The 21,861-nt window shown below is 39.9% G+C and overlaps 2 protein-coding genes across 8 annotated transcripts in view; one reads left to right on the forward strand and one right to left on the reverse strand.

The window, feature by feature from the left end:
- Nucleotides 1-1,106, reverse strand: part of DDX42 (DEAD-box helicase 42) — a 37,998-nt gene extending 36,892 nt beyond the window's left edge. The window contains exons 1-2 of one of the 6 annotated variants that reach the window (XM_070561633.1): nt 926-1,106; nt 410-758 (exon numbers count right to left, since the gene is read on the reverse strand). The gene's annotated coding sequence lies outside the window, so the exon portion shown is untranslated. The other 5 variants (XM_070561634.1, XM_008518302.2, XM_008518301.2 and 2 more) reach the window with 5 other exon arrangements.
- CCDC47 (coiled-coil domain containing 47) lies at nt 905-21,023 on the forward strand. Of its 2 annotated transcripts, none has more exons than XM_008518304.2 (13): nt 905-1,205; nt 6,483-6,751; nt 7,214-7,321; nt 7,830-8,004; nt 9,407-9,528; nt 9,763-9,828; nt 11,913-12,014; nt 12,219-12,329; nt 13,068-13,153; nt 14,486-14,544; nt 15,675-15,784; nt 16,015-16,182; nt 20,484-21,023. In XM_008518304.2, exons 2-13 carry the CDS (start codon nt 6,488-6,490, stop codon nt 20,562-20,564), a joined length of 1,452 nt encoding a protein of 483 aa, XP_008516526.1. In that variant the 5' UTR covers nt 905-1,205; nt 6,483-6,487; the 3' UTR covers nt 20,565-21,023. The 2 variants fall into 2 exon arrangements, with proteins under 2 accessions (XP_008516526.1, XP_070417750.1); XM_070561649.1 differs by having other exon boundaries at nt 972-1,339.
- The last annotated feature ends 838 nt before the right edge of the window (nt 21,024-21,861 follow it).

Consider the following 21,861-nt stretch of genomic DNA (forward strand, 5'->3'; position numbering starts at 1 on the left):
TTTGGCAACTTTTGCCTATCCGGTCTCCCCGATTTGGAGGTTTGCATCTGCCAACTGCAGCCGACTTGGGTCAGAATCCTCCCAGCGGCTATCCCTTGCCCCGGAGCCCGGCACCTTGCAAATCCCTTTCCTACCAGGGCGAGCGGGCGGGCGCCGCCTCCGGAAAGCCGCCAACTGGGCCTCGCTAAGAGTTACGGGAGAAGCAGGAGCAGTGGGAGGGAGTCGCGGCTACGAAAGACCCCTCAGGCCTCAGCCTCGCATTCCCACCCCTCGCCAGCCTCCTGGGCCTCTGGTGCCCGGAGGCTCCGCCGACTCTTTGTTGAGCGAGGCCGCGGTTCCCGGGTCCTCGCTAGGCCCCACAGTTGCCTCCAGTGCCCCCAAGGGGTAGCAGTCCCGCGTCCAGACCCACCTCGCACAAACCTGCTGCTGTGGCCGCAGCGGCAGCTGCTACTACCGCCTACGCGGAAACAATCCCGCGGCCCGAAGTACGCGCGGTCCGGGCCTCGTCCCGCCGCTCTCCTCCTTCTCCGCCCCCTTCGCCGCCGCCTCTCGGCCCGTTGCTGAAGGGGGGAGGGGAACGCACACCTGACATGCGCAGTGCAGAGCGCGCGGGCCGAAGGGCGGAGCCTGGGGCTACGGCTCCCGGAAGGCGCCGCGGACTGCCGACCTTAAAGCTCCGGAATGGCTGCCGCCTTAGACACTTTGACAGGACACTGCTGGTGGGTGGGGAGTGTTCCTGGCTCGTCTAAGAAGTGGGCCTGGGAAGGAGGAAACAGTAGCAGTTACAGGGAGCAGCCAAAAAATCCCAAGAAAAGGGCGTGGGCGGAAACCACATTTACATAAGATTATCGGTCCCCTAAACTCTAATCCAGGGCAACATTTCTCCGCGTGCCTCTAGCCACGTGGTCCCATGGAGCATGGCTACCTTTAGCTTCCGGAGCATCCGTTCAGCGTGATGACAACTTGACCGAACCCTAGCGGAGAGAGCTAGAATCGAGGCGGGCAGTTCCGGCCCAGGGCTGGGATTATGTAATTTTCCCAGCAGCCCCTCTTCGTCCCAGCTGAGCTGGGGAGGAGGTCTCGCGCGGTCCCCGAGGCTGCGTCCCGCCCCCAACGCCCTACGCTGGGGGGACGGACCGCACGCGTTCTACGTAACGGATGGTGGAGGCTGCGTGAAGAGTGGCTCGGCGTGACTGAGCTGCGTGGTGGGTCTATGTCCTAGAGGGATCAGGGACAGTAAAACCGTGGTGGCCACGCAGGCGGCAGCCGGCTAGAGACGCCGGCGGGGTGGAGGTGGTGGCTGCGGGAGCGCTGGGCCGGGTTCTAGCGCCCAGCACAGGTAGGAAGCGGGTCATGACGCGTAAATCGATGGGGCTGGGCCAGGCCGAGCGGTGACTGAGTTGCGTGGCCTAACCCGGTCCCGTTTCCCACCTCACCCCCTAAGTCCGGCCTGTGACGTCAGTCCCCGCGCCTTCTCACCTCTCCCATCTTTCTTAAAAACAAGCAAACTTTGTCTATCCCAAGGCCCGTTTTCTGTTGATCTTCGGGATTGGGGTGACTTTAACGGTTTGGGGGAACTTCCCTAAAGAGCTGTGAGCAAATGCCAAACAGAAGGGCAAAGTTAGAGGAAACTTATAGTGTGTAGTAGGAAGAACGGAGTATAGACCTTAGGATGAATTGATTCTCCATGATGGGGAAAGACTAGACCCGGGTGGTTTAAAAGAAGCAGCAACCTTTGTGGCCAGTCTTCTCTGAAGGTTTCTAACATAAGACGTGTTTTTATCCAAGGTGTTTAAGAAGACAGGGGAATGTCTACATGATTTCCGGAAGTCTCATAGTGTGGCCATTGTCAGAAAGTCCTAATTTAAATGGCAACAAGGAATGACCCCCCGCCCCCGCACCCCCCGCCGGCCCGTCCCCCGCGCCTTATTCCTCGGTTGTTTTTGAGCCCAGACCCAGTAGCTGAGAGACTGCCAGGCGAGCTAGCAGAAGATAATCAAACCAGACTTGTTAGTGCTTGTGTTCCCTGCCGCAGGAGTTTCAGGACTGAGTGGCCTGGCAGGGAGTTGTGCATTTGAGAAATGACTTGACAGGTGCAGCAGAGAGACTTCTGAAAGAGAAGGCCAAGGCACAAATGGCTTGGATGATTTTAACATAGATAATCTTGAAGGACCCCTGTTACAGTGCTGAGTTATCTTAGAAATGCTTCTGTTATGTGAACATTTCTAAGTGGAGTTTGAAATGATCAGACCTTTTCACAGGCAGTTAATCAAGTTGGCTATGGCAACATTAACCTTTATTTGCTTCTATTTGAAAAAGTTTTTAGCCGAGATCTGAAAAGGGAAACACTAAAAATGAAGTTTTTTAAATCTTAAAAAACTTAAAGGGTGTTCACAAGGCACAGGGGAAGGAAATAATGGGAACTCATTTATTGAATGCCTTCTATGTGCCAAGCACATATCTCCTGCAATACCACTACAGCCCTGTGAGTCAAGTAATGAATGAGTATCCCTTTTTCGTATGTGGGGAATAGGGTATTTTAAGTAATTAACCCAAGATCATATGGCTAGCAAATGGTAGGGCTGACATTTTAAACCAAATCTAACTCCACCAAAGTACATGCTTTTTTTCATATTTCTTCCACTTTTGACTATAATAAAAGGTTATGAAAGGGAGCTAGGGATGTTTGGAGACACATCACAGACCTTTTGAGGTTGATGTTGAGAATGAGCTATGTTTTCTCATAAAATGTCCCCTGGTGCTAACCTCAAAGATCAAATATTGGAAAGGATATACTGTTGGCCCATCCTTTATGGCATTTCTCAAATCATTTGCACCTTTCAAAATTTATGAACTTTGTCCAACTCTAAGAATATTTCTTGAGCAATGATGGGGTGCGGGGTATTGGGCAATAACCTTTGATATTGAACTGATTGCTTTAAGAATTTATGGTGTCGGGGCCGGCCCCATGGCTGAGTGGTTAAGTTCGTGCGCTCCAGCTTCAGAGGCCCAGGGTTTCGCCAGTTCAGATCCTGGGCACGGACATGGCACCGCTCGTCGAGCCATGTTGAGGCGGCATCCCACATGCCATAACTAGAAGGACCCACAACTAAAAATATACAACTATGTACTGGGGGGCTTTGAGGAGAAAAACGGAAAAATAAAATCTTTAAGAAAAAAAGAATTTATGGTGTCGTGAATATGAGATATAGAATATTCGCTATCCCAGAGCACCTTGAAAGAGTAGTACAAACTCACTTTTGCCACCCACTCACCTCCATTAGTACTTAACTCCCTGCATTCTGGCTTCCTTCTTTGCCACTTCCCTGCAGTTGCCAATAATAATTTCGTTATTAACATTTGGAAATTTTTGGTCCATATCTTACTTGAACTTTCTGCAGTAATTGAAACTGAGCTCTGTTTCCTTCTTAGAAATGTGCTTCTCCTTTGACTTCTATGATACCTCTTGGGCCAGTCTCTTCTTTTTCTCTAACCAGTCCTTCTTAGTTTCACATTCCAGTTCTTCCTATTGTGCCCAAATCTTAGGTGTGATTTGTTTCAAGACTTTTTGGTGCTTTTTTTTTTTTTTAACCTATTTCTTAATTCTCCGTGGGGAATCTCATCCATTCCCACACCATCTCTATTTCCAGCTCAGGCTTGTATCCTGAACTCCAAACTTACATTTCTAACTACTTCCTTTTCTCCCTCTGTAAAAATAGATTATAATATCTTTTAGGGATATTGTGAAAATTAAGAGATAAATGTTAATCATCTAACATACTGCTTGAAAACACTCCAAACTTTTCAACAGGTACTAAATTTAAGTCATTTCCTTTCCCCCCAATTTTTTCCTTCTTTATTGTTCTTTATCTCAAAGATAACTTTGTCCAGCTATTTATCAAACCAAAACTTGGAATCACCCCATATCTTCCTTTCCCACATTCCCTATGTCCAATCACTTTGTGCTAACAAATATAATTTTTAAATATCTGACAAATCTGTTTTCCTCTTCATTCCCAGTACCACTGCCAGTTCAATCCTGTTTTATCTCTCATGTAATTATCTCAGCCACTTCCTATTTTCCCTGCCTCAGATGCCTTTCTCCAATTCACTCTATGTATGAGCTGTGAGGGTTAAATTGCAAATCTGATAGTGTCGCTCTCCTACTTAAATCATTTAGTTGATTCTAACTATCCAAATTTCTTAGTGTAGTATTTAAATAAGGATCATCATAATCTGGCCCCTGCTGGCTTTTCTAACCTCATTTCCCCAGCTTGAGTCTACAAACCCAATGCTCCATCACAACAAACTCCTAAACTATGCTGTTTTAGGCCTCTATGCTACAGCTATTCCTCAGTCTTCAGTGCTTTTCTTGAGTACAGGCACAATGCTTTTATTTTATTTTTAGAGGAATTTTTTCTTTTTATTACAAAATCTCATGAAAGGAAAAGTAGAAAAATGTAAAGAAAAATGCCCATAATCCAAACCCAACACCATACAAAAAAAATTATCTATATGTAGAGATATGTCCTTCTAAACCTTTTTATGTGTATTTGCTTCTAAAACAACATGGGTTCTAATAACTTCATTTGTAACAATTTTTAATGGACAAAAAGTAAATTTTTTTTTGTATGTACCCCATAGTTTAACAGTTTCAAATTTTTTCCTAAGTAGTACTGTAACACATATCCTTGAAGCTAAGTTCTCGTGCAAATTTATGATCATCCAGGAATCATGTTTTACTTCTCTTGGCATAGTATCTGACGTGGTGATACGCTCAGTGAAGGTACATTTGATTAGATATGGCAAGGTCATTTTATGAAAAGTAGCATAAGCCAGAGAAGTTTTTAAAAATTATTCTGCAGGAGTTGGTTAGCCTTTGATGATTGTTGATTCCTTATGTAACAAAAGTTGTACATTAGAGAGATGATGGTGGTTTTTAGGGAGGAGAAGTTGAGAGAGGGTTGAGACGGGGAGACCATTTAAAATAATACTGTGGTTCTTCAGCAGGTGGTGACAACTTCGATTATCATGATGGCTTTGGGAATCAAAGAAGGAAACACCAAGATTTAATGGCTAATTAGATTTTGAAGGGAAAATGAAATGAGAAATTAGATATCTTGCTTTTTACCAAAAATAAGACTGGAAAAATGTGATTGATGCTAATGTAGAAATAGAGAAATTCAGGTACCTGTTGATTTTGCGATGATTGTAGGGCAGAGGTCAGCAGACTGCAGCCTGAGAGGTGGACTATTTTTATACATCCTGTGAACTAAGAATGGTTTTTACATTTTTAAAGAGTTGTTTTAAAAAAGAATATGTGACAGAGACCAGTATGTGGCCCGCAAAGCCTGAATTATTTACTGTCTGACCCTGTACAGAAAAGGGTTGTAAGGCATCAAAATGGGCATGTCTGTTAGACAATCAGTGATACAGGACTGGTGTTTAGATGAGGGGGAAGGCTAGAAAGACAGCCTAAATAGATTTGATGGTTGAAATCTAACTACTCTTCAAACTCTAGCTCAAGTGTTCTCCCTTTTTTGTAAAGCCTTACCTGTTTGGTAAGATGATTTCATTGTCCTTCGTGTTTTCATATCATTTGGCACATTTTTGTCACAGATCTGGTTTCATTATATTTGTTGGTTCAAAAACTCATTTAGATGGTGGAATACCTAGTGTTCTTTTCAGAAGACTATGAAATGTCAGCGTATTTAATTCCATCATGCACACTAGGAACAGTTTTGTTAGCAAAATATTACTACTTCAAGAACTAATAAAAAAATCACAGCCACCGGCTTACAGAGGTAGTTCATAGCAGGGATTCTGGAGGCAAAATCAGGATCAGATCACAGCTCTGTGTCACTTGGTAGTTGTATTACTTAGCATCTCTGTGTTTTGTTTTGCTTATCTGTGAATTGGGGATGTTAATAATGCTACTTTCCTCAAAGGCTGTTATGAGGATTAAATTAGTTGCTTTTTGTAAAGCCTTTAGGACAGGGCCTAGCACTGTGTGTCTTCATCATTTGATTTGATGATGATGATGATGTTCACATATGCACACACACAGTTCATCTAAGGATGAGTGGCTTTTCTATTCATGTATTGTTTTTGTTACCACTAACAGATAAATAGTTGCATCTCATTCTTATTTTGTTATACCCCTTACCAGTTCCTGTATAAAGCTTTTTATACACTCTTAAAAAATGCTTACCAAATACACAATGTAAATAGAAACTAACCTAAAGATATTAAATGACTTGTGCAAGATTTTATAGATAATTAGTGACAGAGTCCAGACTAGAACCCAGGCCTCTTGACCCTCACCTCACTGTTCTTTATATGATGCTGTCTGAAATGAATACTATTAAAAAAAGAAAAACAGGAGAGAGTCATAGATTTATTTTTTAACTATTTACAAATTTTGATCGGTATATGTAGAATGGCAGTCCATTTAGGTTATTATTTTTTTAACTCATTTTAAGGTGCAATGAGAGCCTTCCACGCTTTCTGTGTTGTCCTTTTGGTGTTTGGGAGTGTCTCTGAAGCCAAGTTTGATGATTTTGAGGATGAGGAAGACATAGCAGAGTATGATGATAATGACTTTGCTGAATTTGAGGATGTCACAGAAGATTCTGTTACTGAATCTCCTCAACGGGTGATAACCACTGAAGATGATGAAGATGAGACCACTGTGGAGTTAGAAGGGCAGGATGAAAACCAAGAAGGAGATTTTGAAGATGCAGATACCCAGGTGAGGTTCTTTTTTATTGATTTCTTGGGAAATTGGAAGGATGGGAAAAGGTGTAACTGGCACTTTCCCCAGACGTTAAAGGTAAGGCTCAGGTCTAGGGAAACCTTTGCTTTCTCTGGTATCTTCATTTTTGTTCAGTAGGTAGAGCTCTTCTTCTTTTGCGGTATGTTCCCACCTTTTACAGTGATCGAAGAATGAATTGTATTTTTCTCCTCTATGGAGAGGCTGGTTGGGGGAAGGGGTGGAGAATAGATACCGTGTATAAGTGGGAATTGTATCATTTTGATCTCAGGGTTCAGAAGCATGGAGAGTCATCATTTGTTAAAAAACATGTAATATCTGGGTGTTCTGTGCTCAGCTGCTTACATGTTTTGTTTTCCTCTCCAAGTGTTACCTGCAAAAATGAGATACAATTGCTGGTGACATTTGGAGGGGAAAACAGATTGTGCCTCATTTTTGTAGGAGGGAGATACCGAGAGTGAGCCATATGATGATGAAGAATTTGAAGGTTATGAAGACAAACCAGATACTTCTTCTAGCAAAAATAAAGACCCGATAACAATTGTTGATGTAGGTATTCAGGATTCTGAATTCCAAACTAACCAACAAAATATCTTGCTGTCATTAATCCCAGAAATATATAGTGACATATAGCTGGTGCTGATGTAATAGTGTGAGCTTTGAAAGAGTTTGATATCAATTCTTTTAAAACACCACACTCCTAGAGAAGTAACCCCTATATTTTTGTTCTGGTCTCCTAGTTTTATTTATCAAGGAATGATGAAGAGGATAGACATTGAATTTATTTTGGGATGGGATACAGAATCAAGGTTAATACAAAGAGCTTTCCAGCTTTTCGTCCCATTTGATTATCCTCAATTTCCTTAAAGAATCTTTCATGAAGCTAAGATAGAAAACCAAAATGGTCATATTTTTCAGAAGTATAACCATATTCAGTGACAGTTATCTAAAGTATCCACTTCTGTTCATGGGTTTTCTCAATTCTTCTTCATCCCATGAGTTAGACTCCATCTTTCAGCCTCAGCCAACATTAAATGGAATGATTGTTCTTCTTTAGGTTCCTGCACACCTCCAGAACAGTTGGGAGAGTTACTATCTAGAAATTTTGATGGTGACCGGTCTGCTTGCCTACATCATGAATTATATTATTGGAAAGAATAAAAACAGTCGCCTTGCTCAGGCCTGGTTTAACACTCATAGAGAACTTTTGGAGAGCAACTTTGCCTTAGTAGGTAAGTTAGGCTAATACAAGTCCAGCTGCCTGCTTGAAAACCATCTGGTGAGAACTGTTTATGCCCCTCAGTATAAGCATCTAACTCTTTCATGCACTGCAGAAGAAGATGCTTTATTTTCTCTCAAGGATCCTATTTTTGTTAGGTTTTATATACTGAATAAATTGCATTTATAAAATAATTTCCTCATCTTTCATTAATCAATAGTTGCTAAGCATCTCCTGATTAGAATGAGATAATCACGTTATCAAAACAAGTTGATAAAAGTCTGGCGGAAAGCAAGTAATTTTGACATTTTAGGTAGCTTGATAAATGCTTTCAGTTCATCTTTTAGAAATTAGAAATCTCTCAGAATTCCCTCAGATTCTGGGCAGTTTAGTTTCAGATCCACTGAAGAGGTGTACACTGAAGCACCTCAGAGGAACCCCTGTAGTTGTATAGTGTAGGGAGTAAGGTGGTCTTCGCTGCCTTCACCTTTGTTTGCTTGTAACACTTTGTTTCCCTTTAATAGTAAGCAAGCGTCCATCTTTCGCAGAGGATTGTATGATGTGCTGGGTACTTTGCATACATTGTTTCTTATTTAATCTTTGTAACGCACGGTCAGTTGGATATAGTTTCTGTTCTCCTAAGGAGGGAACTGACTTCCAGAAATGTTAAAACTTGCCTAAACTATTAAATTCCAACCATGATATTAGAACCTAGACTACTTATTTCCAAAGTCCATACTCTTTCTGCTGTCCCATGGTATTTCAGAGTACTTTTTGACCTGAAGATTAAGGGAAAAAATAAACAGACGTTAACGCCTTCCACTTCACCTCATGTGTTTTCATTCAGTGTATCAATCTGCTTCACCTTGTGAGGTTGAACAATTTCTTTTGTACGCTTAATGATTAAATGAAGAGAGGAAATGATTGGAATTTGAGCTTTTTCTCAATCTAAAATACAGCTCTTAATACCACTGTTACAATTTTGCTGTTGGAAAAGCAAACTTGGTTAATGTTAACTCATAGGAGACACAGTGAGGGAGTGTTGAATAGATTGTATTAATGATATATTTTATTCACTGCATAGTTTTTTTGTTTTTCTTTAACTTTTGGCAGAGACATTTAAACTGACTTTCCTTCATTTTGTGTCAACTCTTGAGAAATTTATACTCCAAGCTGATTGTCATTAACTAACAAAGACATAGAGGTAATGCTAGAGTCCATAATTTTTTTATGGAGACAATAAAGAGTTTTAAAAGTAAAAGTAACACTGCCCGTCTGTTGTAATCTATGTCCAAAGGGTAATTCCCCAAGATAGCAAAGTACAGCTCCGATGATTTTGGGGTCAAGGTGGAGGAGGGTGTGGTGATTAAGCCCCAACATTTTCCATGAATCACGTTAAGTGGTTTTACGCCTAGGGGATGATGGAACTAACAAAGAAGCCACAAGCACAGGCAAGCTAAACCAGGAGAATGAGCATATCTACAACCTGTGGTGTTCTGGTCGAGTGTGCTGTGAGGGAATGCTCATCCAGCTGAGGGTAAGTAGGGAATTTCTGGTATAATGTATATCTTCCTTTCATTTTTTCCAGCATGATTCCAAATTCTCTAAGTTTAGTGTTTCATCCTTTCATGTTGGAGTTAAAATGAGATCTAAAAATCATCTTTCTACTGACTGGCAAATGTAGATTATATTTGATGAAGCATTTGGTTCCTCCTCCAAGGTCTTTTCTTTATTCTAAGTGGAAGTTCCAACTGTTCTCTTGTTTATCCAGTTCCTCAAGAGACAAGACTTGCTGAATGTCCTGGCTCGGATGATGAGGCCAATGAGTGATCAAGTGGTATGTATTCTTCCTGCTGGTTTTCTCTATACACACTGAATTCTTAGCTTCTTAGAGCTTATTCCGTTTCTTGCCTGGATTCTGTTTGGTGTTTCTGGCAACTTGCATTCCTTGCCAAAAAATGGGCCGTTTTCAATTTGGATAGATCATCTTCCACTCAGTGTGCAACTGTGGGGAGTGGGGTGGGGGGTGGGCACATGCTTTTTGTAAGAAAGGAGACAGTGCTCTATCACCAGGTAGATTGGCTGAATCAATCTGGATGATGGATGGAAAAACAGTTGTCACAGACAGTTTGCCCTCATATGTAACTCTGTTCCTCCTGTGCGCTTTTATCTTTGGCAATAAACTGGGTTTCTTCTTAAATATTTTCTGCTTCAAATAATATATCTTGGGCTGAATGAGCTCAAATCACAATCTGGGAACCTTATTGTTTGGTATACCTTCTTCCGTTTATTAAATTAACATGCTAATCTGCAAATTGTGTCCTTTGTCAGAAATGCCACATTCCCCCTCCATTCATTCTTTCAATAAATAATTGTGCTGTCTCCCACTGCTACAAAAAAACAAAAATATATACAAGACAGTCTCTTCGTTTATGTAAACTAGTAGAATAAGAGATGTCTGCATATGTCAAAATACAAAGTAGTGTTTGGTTAATAAATGCTGTATTAGTACTATCATTAGATACTTTGAAATGTAATTATTGGATTGAGACTCGTTATTATTTTAAAGGTCTCATTTTTTTATTGCAAACCTGTATCTTTTGTTTATTTTAATTTTCCTAATATGGCTTCTGATGATTTAATCCACGATTTTTAGATGTCCTCAGTTAGGATTCCTCTCATCCTTTCTTCTACCAAATACCATCTTATTAGGTAGAAAGGAAGAAATTTTGGGGGCCATCCTGGTGGTGCAGCGGTTAAGTTCACACATTCTGCTTCAGTGGCCGGGAGTTTGCCAGTTTGGATCCTGGGTGTGGACCTACACAGCACTTGTCAAGCCATGCTGTGGCAGGCATCCCACATATAAAGTAGAGGAAGATGGGCACGAGTGTTAGCTCAGCGCCAATCTTCCTCAGCAAAAAGGAGCTTTGGAAGCAGATGTCAGATGTTAGCCCAGGGCTAATCTTGCTCAAAAAAAAAAAGAAAGAAAGAAAAGAAATTTTGCTGTGTCTTCAACCATCCTTTTGTGGAAATTATTCTTTAGAGTGTTAATTATTTTCGGTTCTCTCCTGACGTAGACTTAATCTTCTCTTTTCCTCTAAGCAAGCCATCCTTTTATGTCTTTCTGCAAAGACAGTTTCAACAAACACGTTGTTCTTTATATTTCTTAGTCCTTTTTTCTGGGTTCTGTCAAAGGTGTTGCTTTGTGTAATTTACCCTCAATGAGGGAAGAATAGAAAACATTTTCTTTTCTTTTCTTTCTTTTTTTTTTTTTTTTTTGAGGAAGATTGGCCCTGAGCTAAGTACTGCTAATCCTCCTCTTTTTGCTGAGGAAGACCAGCCCTGAGCTAACATCCGTGCCCATCTTCCTCTACTTTATACGTGGGACACCTACCACAGCGTGGCTTTTGTCAAGCGGTGCTTCCCAAACTGGTGAACCCTGGGCTGCAGAGAAGCAGAACGTGCGAACTTAACCGCTGCGCCACCGGACCAGCCCAGAAAACATTTTCTTATACAGCTGCCATCTTGCCAATTCTTTGCTATATTTCCCTCCATTAACATTTCTCTTCTTCCACATATTGATAATTTTTGACCCAAACATTTTAAGATACAGTTAATATGATAAATAGGGCCATGTTTATCATACCAGACTTTCCCACTGTTTTTTTCGAGGACTCACTAGGTTAGATCAGTTCACCCAGGATAACATCCATTTTGATGAACTTAAAGCCAGCTGATTAGGGACCTTCAGCCATATAACACAACGTAATCATGAGAGTGATATCCCATCACATTCACAAGTCCCACTTACATTTGAGGGGAGGATGTATACTCCGAGGGCAGGAATCTTGGGGCCATCTTAGAAATCTGCCCATCACAGAACCTAGCAGGTGAGTTTTGTTGTTGTTTTTTTTTCTGAAGCAAATAAAAGTAACCATGAATGATGAAGACATGGATACCTATGTGTTTGCCGTTGGCACTCGGAAAGCCTTGGTGCGACTACAGAAAGAGATGCAGGATCTGGTATGTCAAGTTGTTCCAACTCAAATAAATGCAGAAACTATGCCTCTTTATTACATATGCATTCAACTTTAGAGCATAGGATGATTAATTATATCACTTGAACATTGTTAAGCACCACTTTGCAATAGTACATATTCTCTTGAGAAGACAAAGTCTTTGTGCATAAAAATGTCATGTTTTGTTTTCAATTACTTCTTCCTCCAGAGTGAGTTTTGTAGTGACAAACCTAAGTCTGGAGCAAAGTATGGACTGCCAGACTCCTTGGCCATCCTGTCAGAGATGGGAGAAGTCACAGAGGGAATGATGGATACAAAGGTAAATTCAGCAGAAAATGTACATTTGCGGACCTTGGCGTATACAGGGCACTCTCCCTAAAGTCACACTGTACAAGTTCTTCATTTTATGACGATGCAGTAGTTACACATTCCTTTCCCACACAAACATTAAAATACCTCTTTAAGCAATAGATTACCTTGTCAAAAAGACAATTTGATTAGTCAAGAAGTTCTTCTCTAAATCAAGAGCAAATTGTTCCTAGGATTGCTAATGGCTTTCAGGTTTTTTGGTAAAGGACTGCAGTTTTAATTCTTATCAGCATGTCATTAGTCCTTTAGTTTTTTTAGCTTCTATTAGTATAGAAGAGGGCTATATAGAGAGCCATTTTTTTCCTATGGGTTGTGTAATGGTAATAGCACATCTTAGTATCACGAAAATATAGGCTAGCTCAAAGACAGTTCTAAATGTAAGTTGAAGGTGATGTGTTTATGAAGAATTGCCTGAAATTATTTTAGATTTTATCTTCGTGCTTTCATTCTTGTTTGGAACATTATTTTGAGACATATTTTCAGCTGTTCCATGAGAAGAAATTTAATTATTGGTGTAACTGAAAAGAGGTACTAGTTTCATTGTAGAGAGATTCCTTATCTTATTTAACTTTTGTAAAAGCTTTAGCCTTAATGACATTGTGCAAAAGTAAGGATTGAAGAGTGAATATGAAAAAGGGAAATGCATCAAACCCTACTTTAAAAAAAAAATTTCTTTTCTTTATTTCAGATGGTTCACTTTCTTACACACTATGCTGACAAGATTGAATCTGTTCATTTTTCAGACCAGTTCTCTGGTCCAAAAATTATGCAAGAGTACGTATGAGATTAAAATTCTGAAATTAATTTTTCTCGCTAGCTTTCTGTGTTGAAACACTTGCAAGGAGCTTCTGCAATTTCCCTTACCAAATAGGTGAGGGAAGTTGGTGATGGGCATCCAAGTTTTCCTTTGCTTTGACTGCATGCATCATGAATGTAATTGAAAACCAATGGGAGGCAAATAAACCTCTGCGGTTTGCATGTGTTGCCGCATATATACACCACCCACTCAGTGAGGTGGATGGAATCTTACAGAATGGCTCATACTAGGAAAATGTAATTGCTAATCTCTTTGTCCTTTGTAGTCTAGGTTCTTTTTTTTTCTTTTTTAATTTATGGTATGAATCTCTCTGTGATGTTTGACTTGTGTTTTTGATTGATTGCACATCTATGTGTCTTATAATTCAGGGCCTTTTCCGGCTTCCTTCAAGTTGTTGGGTGATTATATTCTTTCCTAGTATATTATCAGATGCCCTCAATGCCACAGAATTTCTGACTTCATAGTAACGTTTGAATATACACATTCAGGGCTTGAATTTGTTGTTTGAATTCACGTCCTTGCTCAGGAGAGCATACTTATTTAAGTTTATCCTTGGCGTAGAATTGGTTCTGACTTAAATTTTTGGTTAAGGGCAAAGCCCTTAGGGAACCGAGTACAGTTAAAAGCCAATCTGGATTTTAGTTGTGTGTCAAAATTACTCAGGTCCTTATGCCCCTAGATAGCATTACATTATCCTTGCTTTGCTCAACTCAGTAGCAACACTGGGGCAAACTGTCACGTTAGAGTATTCGTGGAGCATTTTGGGTGCGGGGGAAGGAGAGAGGGGTTGATAGACAAGGATTTCAAAAGAATGTTTTGTGAGTTGGAACTAAATTATATATGCTATAGTAGATTATTTCTAAATTTATTCTGAGCCCAACTCAAAAATAAGATGTTCCATATATGATGGTAGGAGTTGTAAATAAAACATAAAAACCCATCAAAATAAGCAAAAGTGTTATTGAAAACATGGGCCTCATCCTTAAATATAAGCTCATTTCTGGCTCCCCAGGTGAAATGGAATATATCCTGCCTAGAGGGGACATTACTGGAGGTGTTCAAATATAGGGTAAAGGTCACTTGGGAATGCATCCATCAGATAGACGAGTGGATGAGATGACCTGTAAAACTCCTTCAGGCTCTGAGATTATATTTGCCTTGGGGATGCCAAGCCAAATTCTGTGCTGATTATTTGCAGGCATCTTTTCATCTAAGTGAATTGGGTGACTTAACATGCATGGAAAATCTCTTTCTCGTGTTCTTTCTAAATAGCCTTTCTTTTATGACAGGGAAGGTCAGCCTTTAAAACTGCCTGACACTAAGAGGACACTATTGTTTACATTTAATGGTAAGTGTTCTGTGTGTTCTCCAGTTCTTCGTTTTCTTTGAGGTGATCTTAAGGAGAGTATTATTCCCTCCTAAGTGATAGCTATAGAAAACTACATTAAAATTAACCCCATACAGGCCGGCCCAGTGACATAGTGGTTAAGGTTGCACACTCCACTTTGGTGGCCCAGGGTTTGCGAGTTCAGATCCTGGGCATGGACCCACACACCGCTCATCAAGCCATGCTGTGGCAGCATCCCACATACAAAATAAAGGAAGAGGGGCCAGCCCAGTGGCACAGCAGTTAAGTTTGCATGTTCCATTTGGGCAGCCTGGGGTTTGCTGGTTTGGATCCCAGGTGCAGACATGGCGCTGCTTGACAAGCCATGCTGTGGTAGGCATCCCACGTATAAAGCAGAGGAAGATGGGCACAGATGTTAGCTCAGGGCCAGTCTTCCTCAGCAAAAAGAGGAGGATTGGCAGCAGATGTTAGCTCAGGTCTAATCTTCCTCCCCCCCCCCCACAAAAAAGAGGAAGATTGCAACAGATGTTAGTTAGCTCAGGGCCAATCTTCCTCACCAAAAATAAATAATAATAACCCCTGCTTATTGGTTTTTGGGTTGGTTGTTTTTTTTTCTAATTTTACATTGCTAGCAGGAATCTTACCAGCCATCTTTATATTACACAATGCCAGTTTTTGAGTTTTTTTGTTTTTTTAAAGATTGGCACCTGAGCTAACATCTGTTGCCAGTCTTCTTTTTTTTTCCTCCTTGTCCTCAAAGCCCCCTAGTACATAGTCGTATATTCTAATTGTAGGTCCTTCCGGTTCTGTTATGTGGGGTGCCACCTCAGCATGGCTTGATGAGTGGTACCAGGTCTGCGCCTAGGATCTGAACTGGCGAAACCCTGGGCCACCAAAGCAGAGCGCATGAAGTTAACCACTGAGCCACGAGGCCAGCCCCTTGGGTTTCTTCAATAAAGATCTTTTCTATTTCTTCTTTTCTATTTAATTTCTATTTTCTGCTGAATTTTAGCTGCTTAAGAAACTTGGAGAAAGGAGTCTATTAATACCAAAAAAAGAAAAGAGAATTGGGTGATCCACAAGTATTAATACTGACATTAACTCAATAGGAAAATGGCTTTGTTTTCCAGTGCCTGGCTCAGGTAACACTTACCCAAAGGATATGGAGGCTTTGCTACCCCTGATGAACATGGTGATTTATTCTATTGATAAAGCCAAAAAGTTCCGACTCAACAGAGAAGTAAGACCTGCAACCTTTATTATAAGTTGGCACCTTTTATTGTTCTTTTCCCCCTGGGGGCGGTGGTCAGCTGTCAAGGATTCCAGTGATTGTATTTTTGCGATTGTGCTTTTGCTCGTTGACTTGAAAGTGCTAAATGAGAACAGTTTTATGAAAGAATACTAAATGGAATTTTGCTTCTGTTGGATTGAAATGGGTTTCTTATGAAAAACTTTGTTTCTTGGGGAAAGGGCAAACAAAAAGCAGATAAGAACCGAGCTCGAGTAGAAGAGAACTTCTTGAAGCTGACGCATGTGCAAAGACAGGAAGCTGCACAGTCTCGGCGTGAGGAAAAGAAAAGAGCAGAGAAGGAGCGAATCATGAATGAGGAAGATCCTGAGAAACAGCGCAGGCTGGAGGTGAGATAAACTTTTCTTATCACTGAGGTAAAACTAGATTTATAAGGATGCTTATTTATGCCATACTGACTGTTAAGGTAATGTAATTCTATGTAGGAATGTACACAGGCTAAAAGTTTAACATCTTCTCAGCACTTGAGACATTTTGTTAGTTGATAGCAGTATAAAGAAGGATAAATCCTTCCTGTTAAACCATGTTAGACTGAGTCTATGAGCCTGGAGAATTAGATGAATTATCCTGTTCCCCCAGCACAATCCCATTTTGAAAGTTCCACTACCATCTTTCAAGCCAAACACTTACAGAGGCAGAAAGAAATTAGATATTTTAATAGAAGCCAGCACATGTGCCCTATGGTCCAAATAAACTTGTTTTATAAAATTTTGAAGTTATCCCTGGTGGTTTAGTGCTTAAGATTCGGCCCTCTCACTGCCAAGGCCCAGGTTCGTTTCCCAGTCAGGGAACCACACCACCCATCTGTCGGCTGTCGTACTGTGCTGGCTGCGTGTTGCTGTGATGCTGAAAGCTCTGCCACCGGTATTTCAAATACCAGCAGGGTCACCCATGGCGGACAGGTATCAGCAGAGCTTACAGACTAAGATAGACTAGGAAGAAGGACCTGGCCACCCACCTCCAAAAAAGCTGGCCAGGAAAACTCTGAATAGCAGCCGAGCACTGTCTGACACAGCACCGGAAGGTGAGAGGATGGCACAGAAAGACCAGGCAGGCTTCCGTTCTGCTGTAAACGGGGTCACTAGGAGTCAGAATCGACTCAACGCCACTAACAACAAAAATAAAATTTTAAATTTGATTATAGAATTAACAGTATTTGTAATATTTTTGGTTTGTATTTTTGTTTTCTATTTTTTATATACCCAGAATCTCAAACTTAAGAGCTTTTAAGGCTGTAGTTTCAAATATCAGTATGTTCTCACATTTTTGTAAAATAAGATGCCATAGTCCAGCTCTAAAATTTTAAACCTTGTAAATGGTGGTCAAAAAAAGAGGAGAACAACGTTCTGGGAGATGTGAATTTTAACGAGAATAATCTCAAAGATTGAAGAAAATTCTTAGAAGTGGGGAGGCATACTGCCAAGAAAAAGTGAGCCACTGTGTGGCACTTCAGTTGCCAGTAGAGTCACTAATACTGTTGAGTGAAGGTCCCAGGCCTCCTCCCATCTTATCCTTTCTCATCATTTTTTGATTTGGTTTTGGTTTGGTTTAATTGATGGGTGTTTTTCCCCTGAATAGAGCTCTGTGTTTATGCAATTGTCTTTATAAATAAAAATGGCTTTTTAATGAATCTGTTGGAAGAATCTACATGGAATCATTAATAGATAGTGCCTTTAATTTTTCTATGAAAAATGTTCTCCAGTTCCTTCTGGGGTTTGAAACTATAGTAGATTTAAGAAAAAGTAGGGGGTGGGGGGTCCCAGAACATAGCTTGATTCAGACTGTAAGCTGCTTGTAGGTGTAAACCATGTATTTTTTTTTTAGAACCACCACTTTGTAATATCTAGGCCTGGGTACCTTATGAAAACATCCAGTGAACTAAATGGGAAAGGAAAAAAAAACAAAAGAAAAACCTCTATAGTCCATTTCTGACTTGAATGGCTCATTAGTACAAATGTTCTGGACCTTCCTGCCACTACTAGTATAGCTTTGTTTTTTTGTTTACTTATATATTTAATTTGAAAAATATAGAGAAACATATATACAGAAGTTAAAATTAACCTTAATTCTACTATGTAAAAATAACATAATCCTTCAGACAATTCCCATTCCTAAAGGTAACCACCATTAACACTATATAGCTTATTTAGTTCCCCAGCTATATATATGTTTAGTGTGCATACAGTCCTTTTCTTTTTTTTTTTTTGCTGAGGAAGCTTAGCCTTGAGCTAACATCTGTGCCAGTCTTCCTCCATTTTATATGTAGATCGTTGCCACACCATGGCTGCGAGTGGTGTAGATCTGCACCTGGAATCCAAACCCGTGAACCCGGGCCACTGAAGCAGAGCACACTGAACTTAACCACTACGCCACAGGGCCAGCACCCCATAAGCCTTTTCTTTTTCTTTTTCTTTTTTTTTTTTTTGGAGGAAGATTAGACCTGAGCTAACATCTGCTGCTAATCCTCCTCTTTTTTGCTGAGGAAGACTGGCCCTAAGGGAACATCCGTGCCCATCTTCCTCTACTTTATACATGGGATGCCTACCACAGTATGGCTTGATAAGTGGTCCATAGGTCTGCACCCAGGATCAGAACCGGCAAACCCCAGGCCACTGAAGAGGAACATACCAACTTAACTGCTGTGCCACTGGGCTGGCTCCCATAATCCTTTTCTTAATGTAGATCATCTTATAAACAGGGTTCTGCAACTTTTTATATTAAAAATATTGCAGCCTTTCAAGAAAGTGCCTTTCCATATTTGTTCTTTTTTATTTCCTGAGGAAAACAATCCTAGGAAAGCAAAAGAGAGAGAAGCTGCCAATAAGAAATTGTAAAATGTATGCTTTTACTAGTATACGTTATGACAAGTCTTCAAGAAATCATATCTTTAAGAAAACTAGTTATCAATTTTTTAAATGTAGGATTCTGAGAGTGGGGAAATGGCTTCCCATTTGTTTTGCATTTTTTGAATTATTATTGAAGGTGAACATTTTTGACATTAACATAAATGTTTCTTAAATATGTTAATGTAAGTAGATTTTTTCTCTTAACTGCTGTACTGTACTCTGTAGGGTTAGTTTTACACGTGTATAATATGTAATATGGGAAGGGATGAATAGTGTTGGGGAAAGAAGGAATATGGTGGAGGTGGGGGTTGAGACAGTGTGAAGGGGACCTTGGGATAGTACTTTATATAGCTATCCCAGAGCAGTATAGCTTTTGACATACATTTGTCCCTTGGTGTACATCGGGGATTGGTTCCAGTACCCCCACAGATATCAAAATCCACAGATGCTCAAGTCCTTTATACTATAAAATGGCAGGTATTTGCATATAACCTATGCACATCCTCCTATACACTTTAAATCATCTCTCAATTACTTAGAATACCTAATACAATGTAAATGCTATGTAAATACTGTATTATTTAGGGAATAATGCCCAAAAAAAGCCTGTACATGTTCAGTATTGGACGCAACCATTGTAGGCCTTTCAATCTGCGGTTGGTTGAATCTGCGGATGCAGAAACCGCAGATACAGAGGGCCAACTGTATATGCTGTTGCTACGCGCTTGCTATAGAGCCCTCACAGGAGGCAGCAGCTGCCAAAGGAGGTGGGTTCATTCCTGCCTTTGTGAACCCAAATTCAGAATGTATTTTCCCATAAAAGTGGTGCTAACAATGGTGGTTCAGTTCTTCAAGATACTTATACAATAGTGCAGCTATGGATGGATAAACCTTCAGGCCTACACTGCTGTATAGGTGAATAGTTTGTTGTTATCTTGTGTTTAAACCTGACACAGTCAGTAGTTCCCAAACCACCAATTTACACATCACCCTTTGAAACTAATTTGTTACACTATCAAGAACTATATATACTATGTGCTTTTGCTTTTCCTCTTCCATATTTTCTCAGTCCTTTACCAGTTGAGGAATATGTTTCTCACATTTTTACCCCAAACCCCTAAAAACTCAAGTTTGAGATTGCAGCTGGAAAAAGCTTTAATCAGATATGACCACTAATAACCAACAGTGAAGTCATGCTTTGTCTTGACCCCTAAGGCTTCCCTCAGTACAGGTAATAATAACCAGTGATTTTTGCTACTAAAATAATGTGTTTGAAGCTTCTTTCTCTCCTTTTACATAAGCTCCTAATTCCTAAATAAAAATATGATAAAAATTCCCAATCGGACATTATAAATTGAAGTATTGTGCTGAGGTATAAAATCTATGCTAAGAAGAAGAATTTACACTTAATAACCTCATCAAACAAGATCTTAAGGTTTTCTAAACTGAAGCACAACTCTTTAGCAGAAAAATATAAATATCATGATGAAAATTGAGTTAGTGTTTCCTGGGTATAGGAAAAATCAGACCAGAATAACAAAACGTGCTTAAATGTAGTATTTAGTTTCCTTCTAATGAGATTTTAATTACCTTTGCTTCATTCCAAGTAGACTTTCATTAAACAAGATAGATATTAGCAATTTTTATAACTACTTTCTGGACTGTTACATATGGTCCAAGCCCAGGTTTTTGAATAATAATACAGGCAGTATTCTAGTTGGGTTTTTTGTTTTTTGTTTTAACATGTGCTTAGAGCTTAGTTTGCATTCCCACTCTCTCTCTAGGAAGCTGCTTTGAGGCGTGAGCAAAAGAAATTGGAGAAGAAGCAAATGAAAATGAAGCAAATCAAAGTGAAAGCCATGTAAAGTCATCCCAGAAATCTGAGTCCTGATGCCACCTGTAAGCTCTGAATTCACAGGAAACATAAAAAATATGAGTCCATTTCTCATCTTAAAGTTCAAACACTCCCAGTGACTGAGAAATTCTTATTTTATCATTTGTTCTGTTTTTGGCTTGGAGTCTTACAGAGGTTATAGATACATTAGAAGGACTCTGTTTCAGTAATTTTCTTCCAGATAATCAATTATTTTGATTATTTTATAAAAGAAATGATATATGAAATCTGTGTAATTTAAAATATTTTTAAAATTATAACACAAATCATCAGTGCTTTGATGTTTGAAGAAATATCGTGAAATTTATAGATCTATAGATTGTTGCTTTTTGTTTAAACTAGGCAGTTGAAATGGCTATGAAGACTGACTCTAAACCAAGATTCCACAAATAACTATTGGAATTGCACAATAAACATTGCTTGGTGTTTTCTTCTGTCTCTACATTAAACTTGTAAAAAAGTAAAATTTAGAACACTATGTGGTATTGAAATTTCAGGGACTCAAAACATAATGTAGTTCAGGATATGTTTTGTAGGTGGGAGGTGCTGATGACAGTGTTATAGGATATCTGTAGGTTTTAGGATACTTACATGTACATGGAAAAGTCTAGCAATAGGTAGTACAGGAGCACGAGCTTATAACAATGTGAATGCTGTATTTTAAGTGGTTATATGTTTTTCTTCAGTAAAACATGCATGAAAAATTAACTGCTTCACCTAGATCAGACCAGTGATCTATGTGAACTCACAGATGTTTTCTTTCTTGGTTGCTGTAACCTATTGATGTTCATGGAGAAGCTCCATTCTCTGTGTTATGGCTGTAGCCTTTGCTTCTCTTTCTGCTTTTATCTCTTCCACAGTTGAGGCTAGGTATATTCTTTCAAAGAAATAGCCATGAATATGCAAAAATATACTTTTAAAAATGAGCTTTCCTAAACTATTGAGAGTCCTTTCTGTCTCTTGAGGAAGGAACTCTTAGGAGAGGCCCATCAATCTGCACAAGCATTTAGCTTGTTCAGATCTCTGCATTTTATAAATGCTTCCTACTAAGAAAGCATTTTTTAAGTCACTGCTTGTACTAGGTAATTTTTGCTGGGGATGGGAAAGGGTTGGGTTTTTTGGTGGGAGAGGGGTGGGCGGGTATTTTTGTGGATGCTTTATGTGCAGGTGTGCTCTGAGGCAATAACAAGTTGCTGTGAAAACAGCATGTGCTGCTGCCCTTGTAACTGCATGCAAACTTTTCACATAGTTTTTTTCTCTAGGTTAAT

This window comes from Equus przewalskii, chromosome 10 (genome assembly GCF_037783145.1).
Source record: "Equus przewalskii isolate Varuska chromosome 10, EquPr2, whole genome shotgun sequence".
In the NCBI taxonomy this organism is placed as follows: domain Eukaryota; kingdom Metazoa; phylum Chordata; class Mammalia; order Perissodactyla; family Equidae; genus Equus; species Equus przewalskii.

What these genes read in the sequence shown, in the direction of transcription:
- CCDC47 (XM_008518304.2), top strand. Translation starts at nt 6,488, where the DNA reads ATGAGAGCCTTCCACGCTTTCTGTGTTGTCCTTTTGGTGTTTGGGAGT. An exon ending in GAATGCTCATCCAGCTGAGG is followed by an intron (nt 9,529 to 9,762) that starts GTAAGTAGGGAA and finishes TTGTTTATCCAG; the next exon opens with TTCCTCAAGAGACAAGACTT. An exon ending in AGAAAGAGATGCAGGATCTG is followed by an intron (nt 12,015 to 12,218) that starts GTATGTCAAGTT and finishes TTCTTCCTCCAG; the next exon opens with AGTGAGTTTTGTAGTGACAA.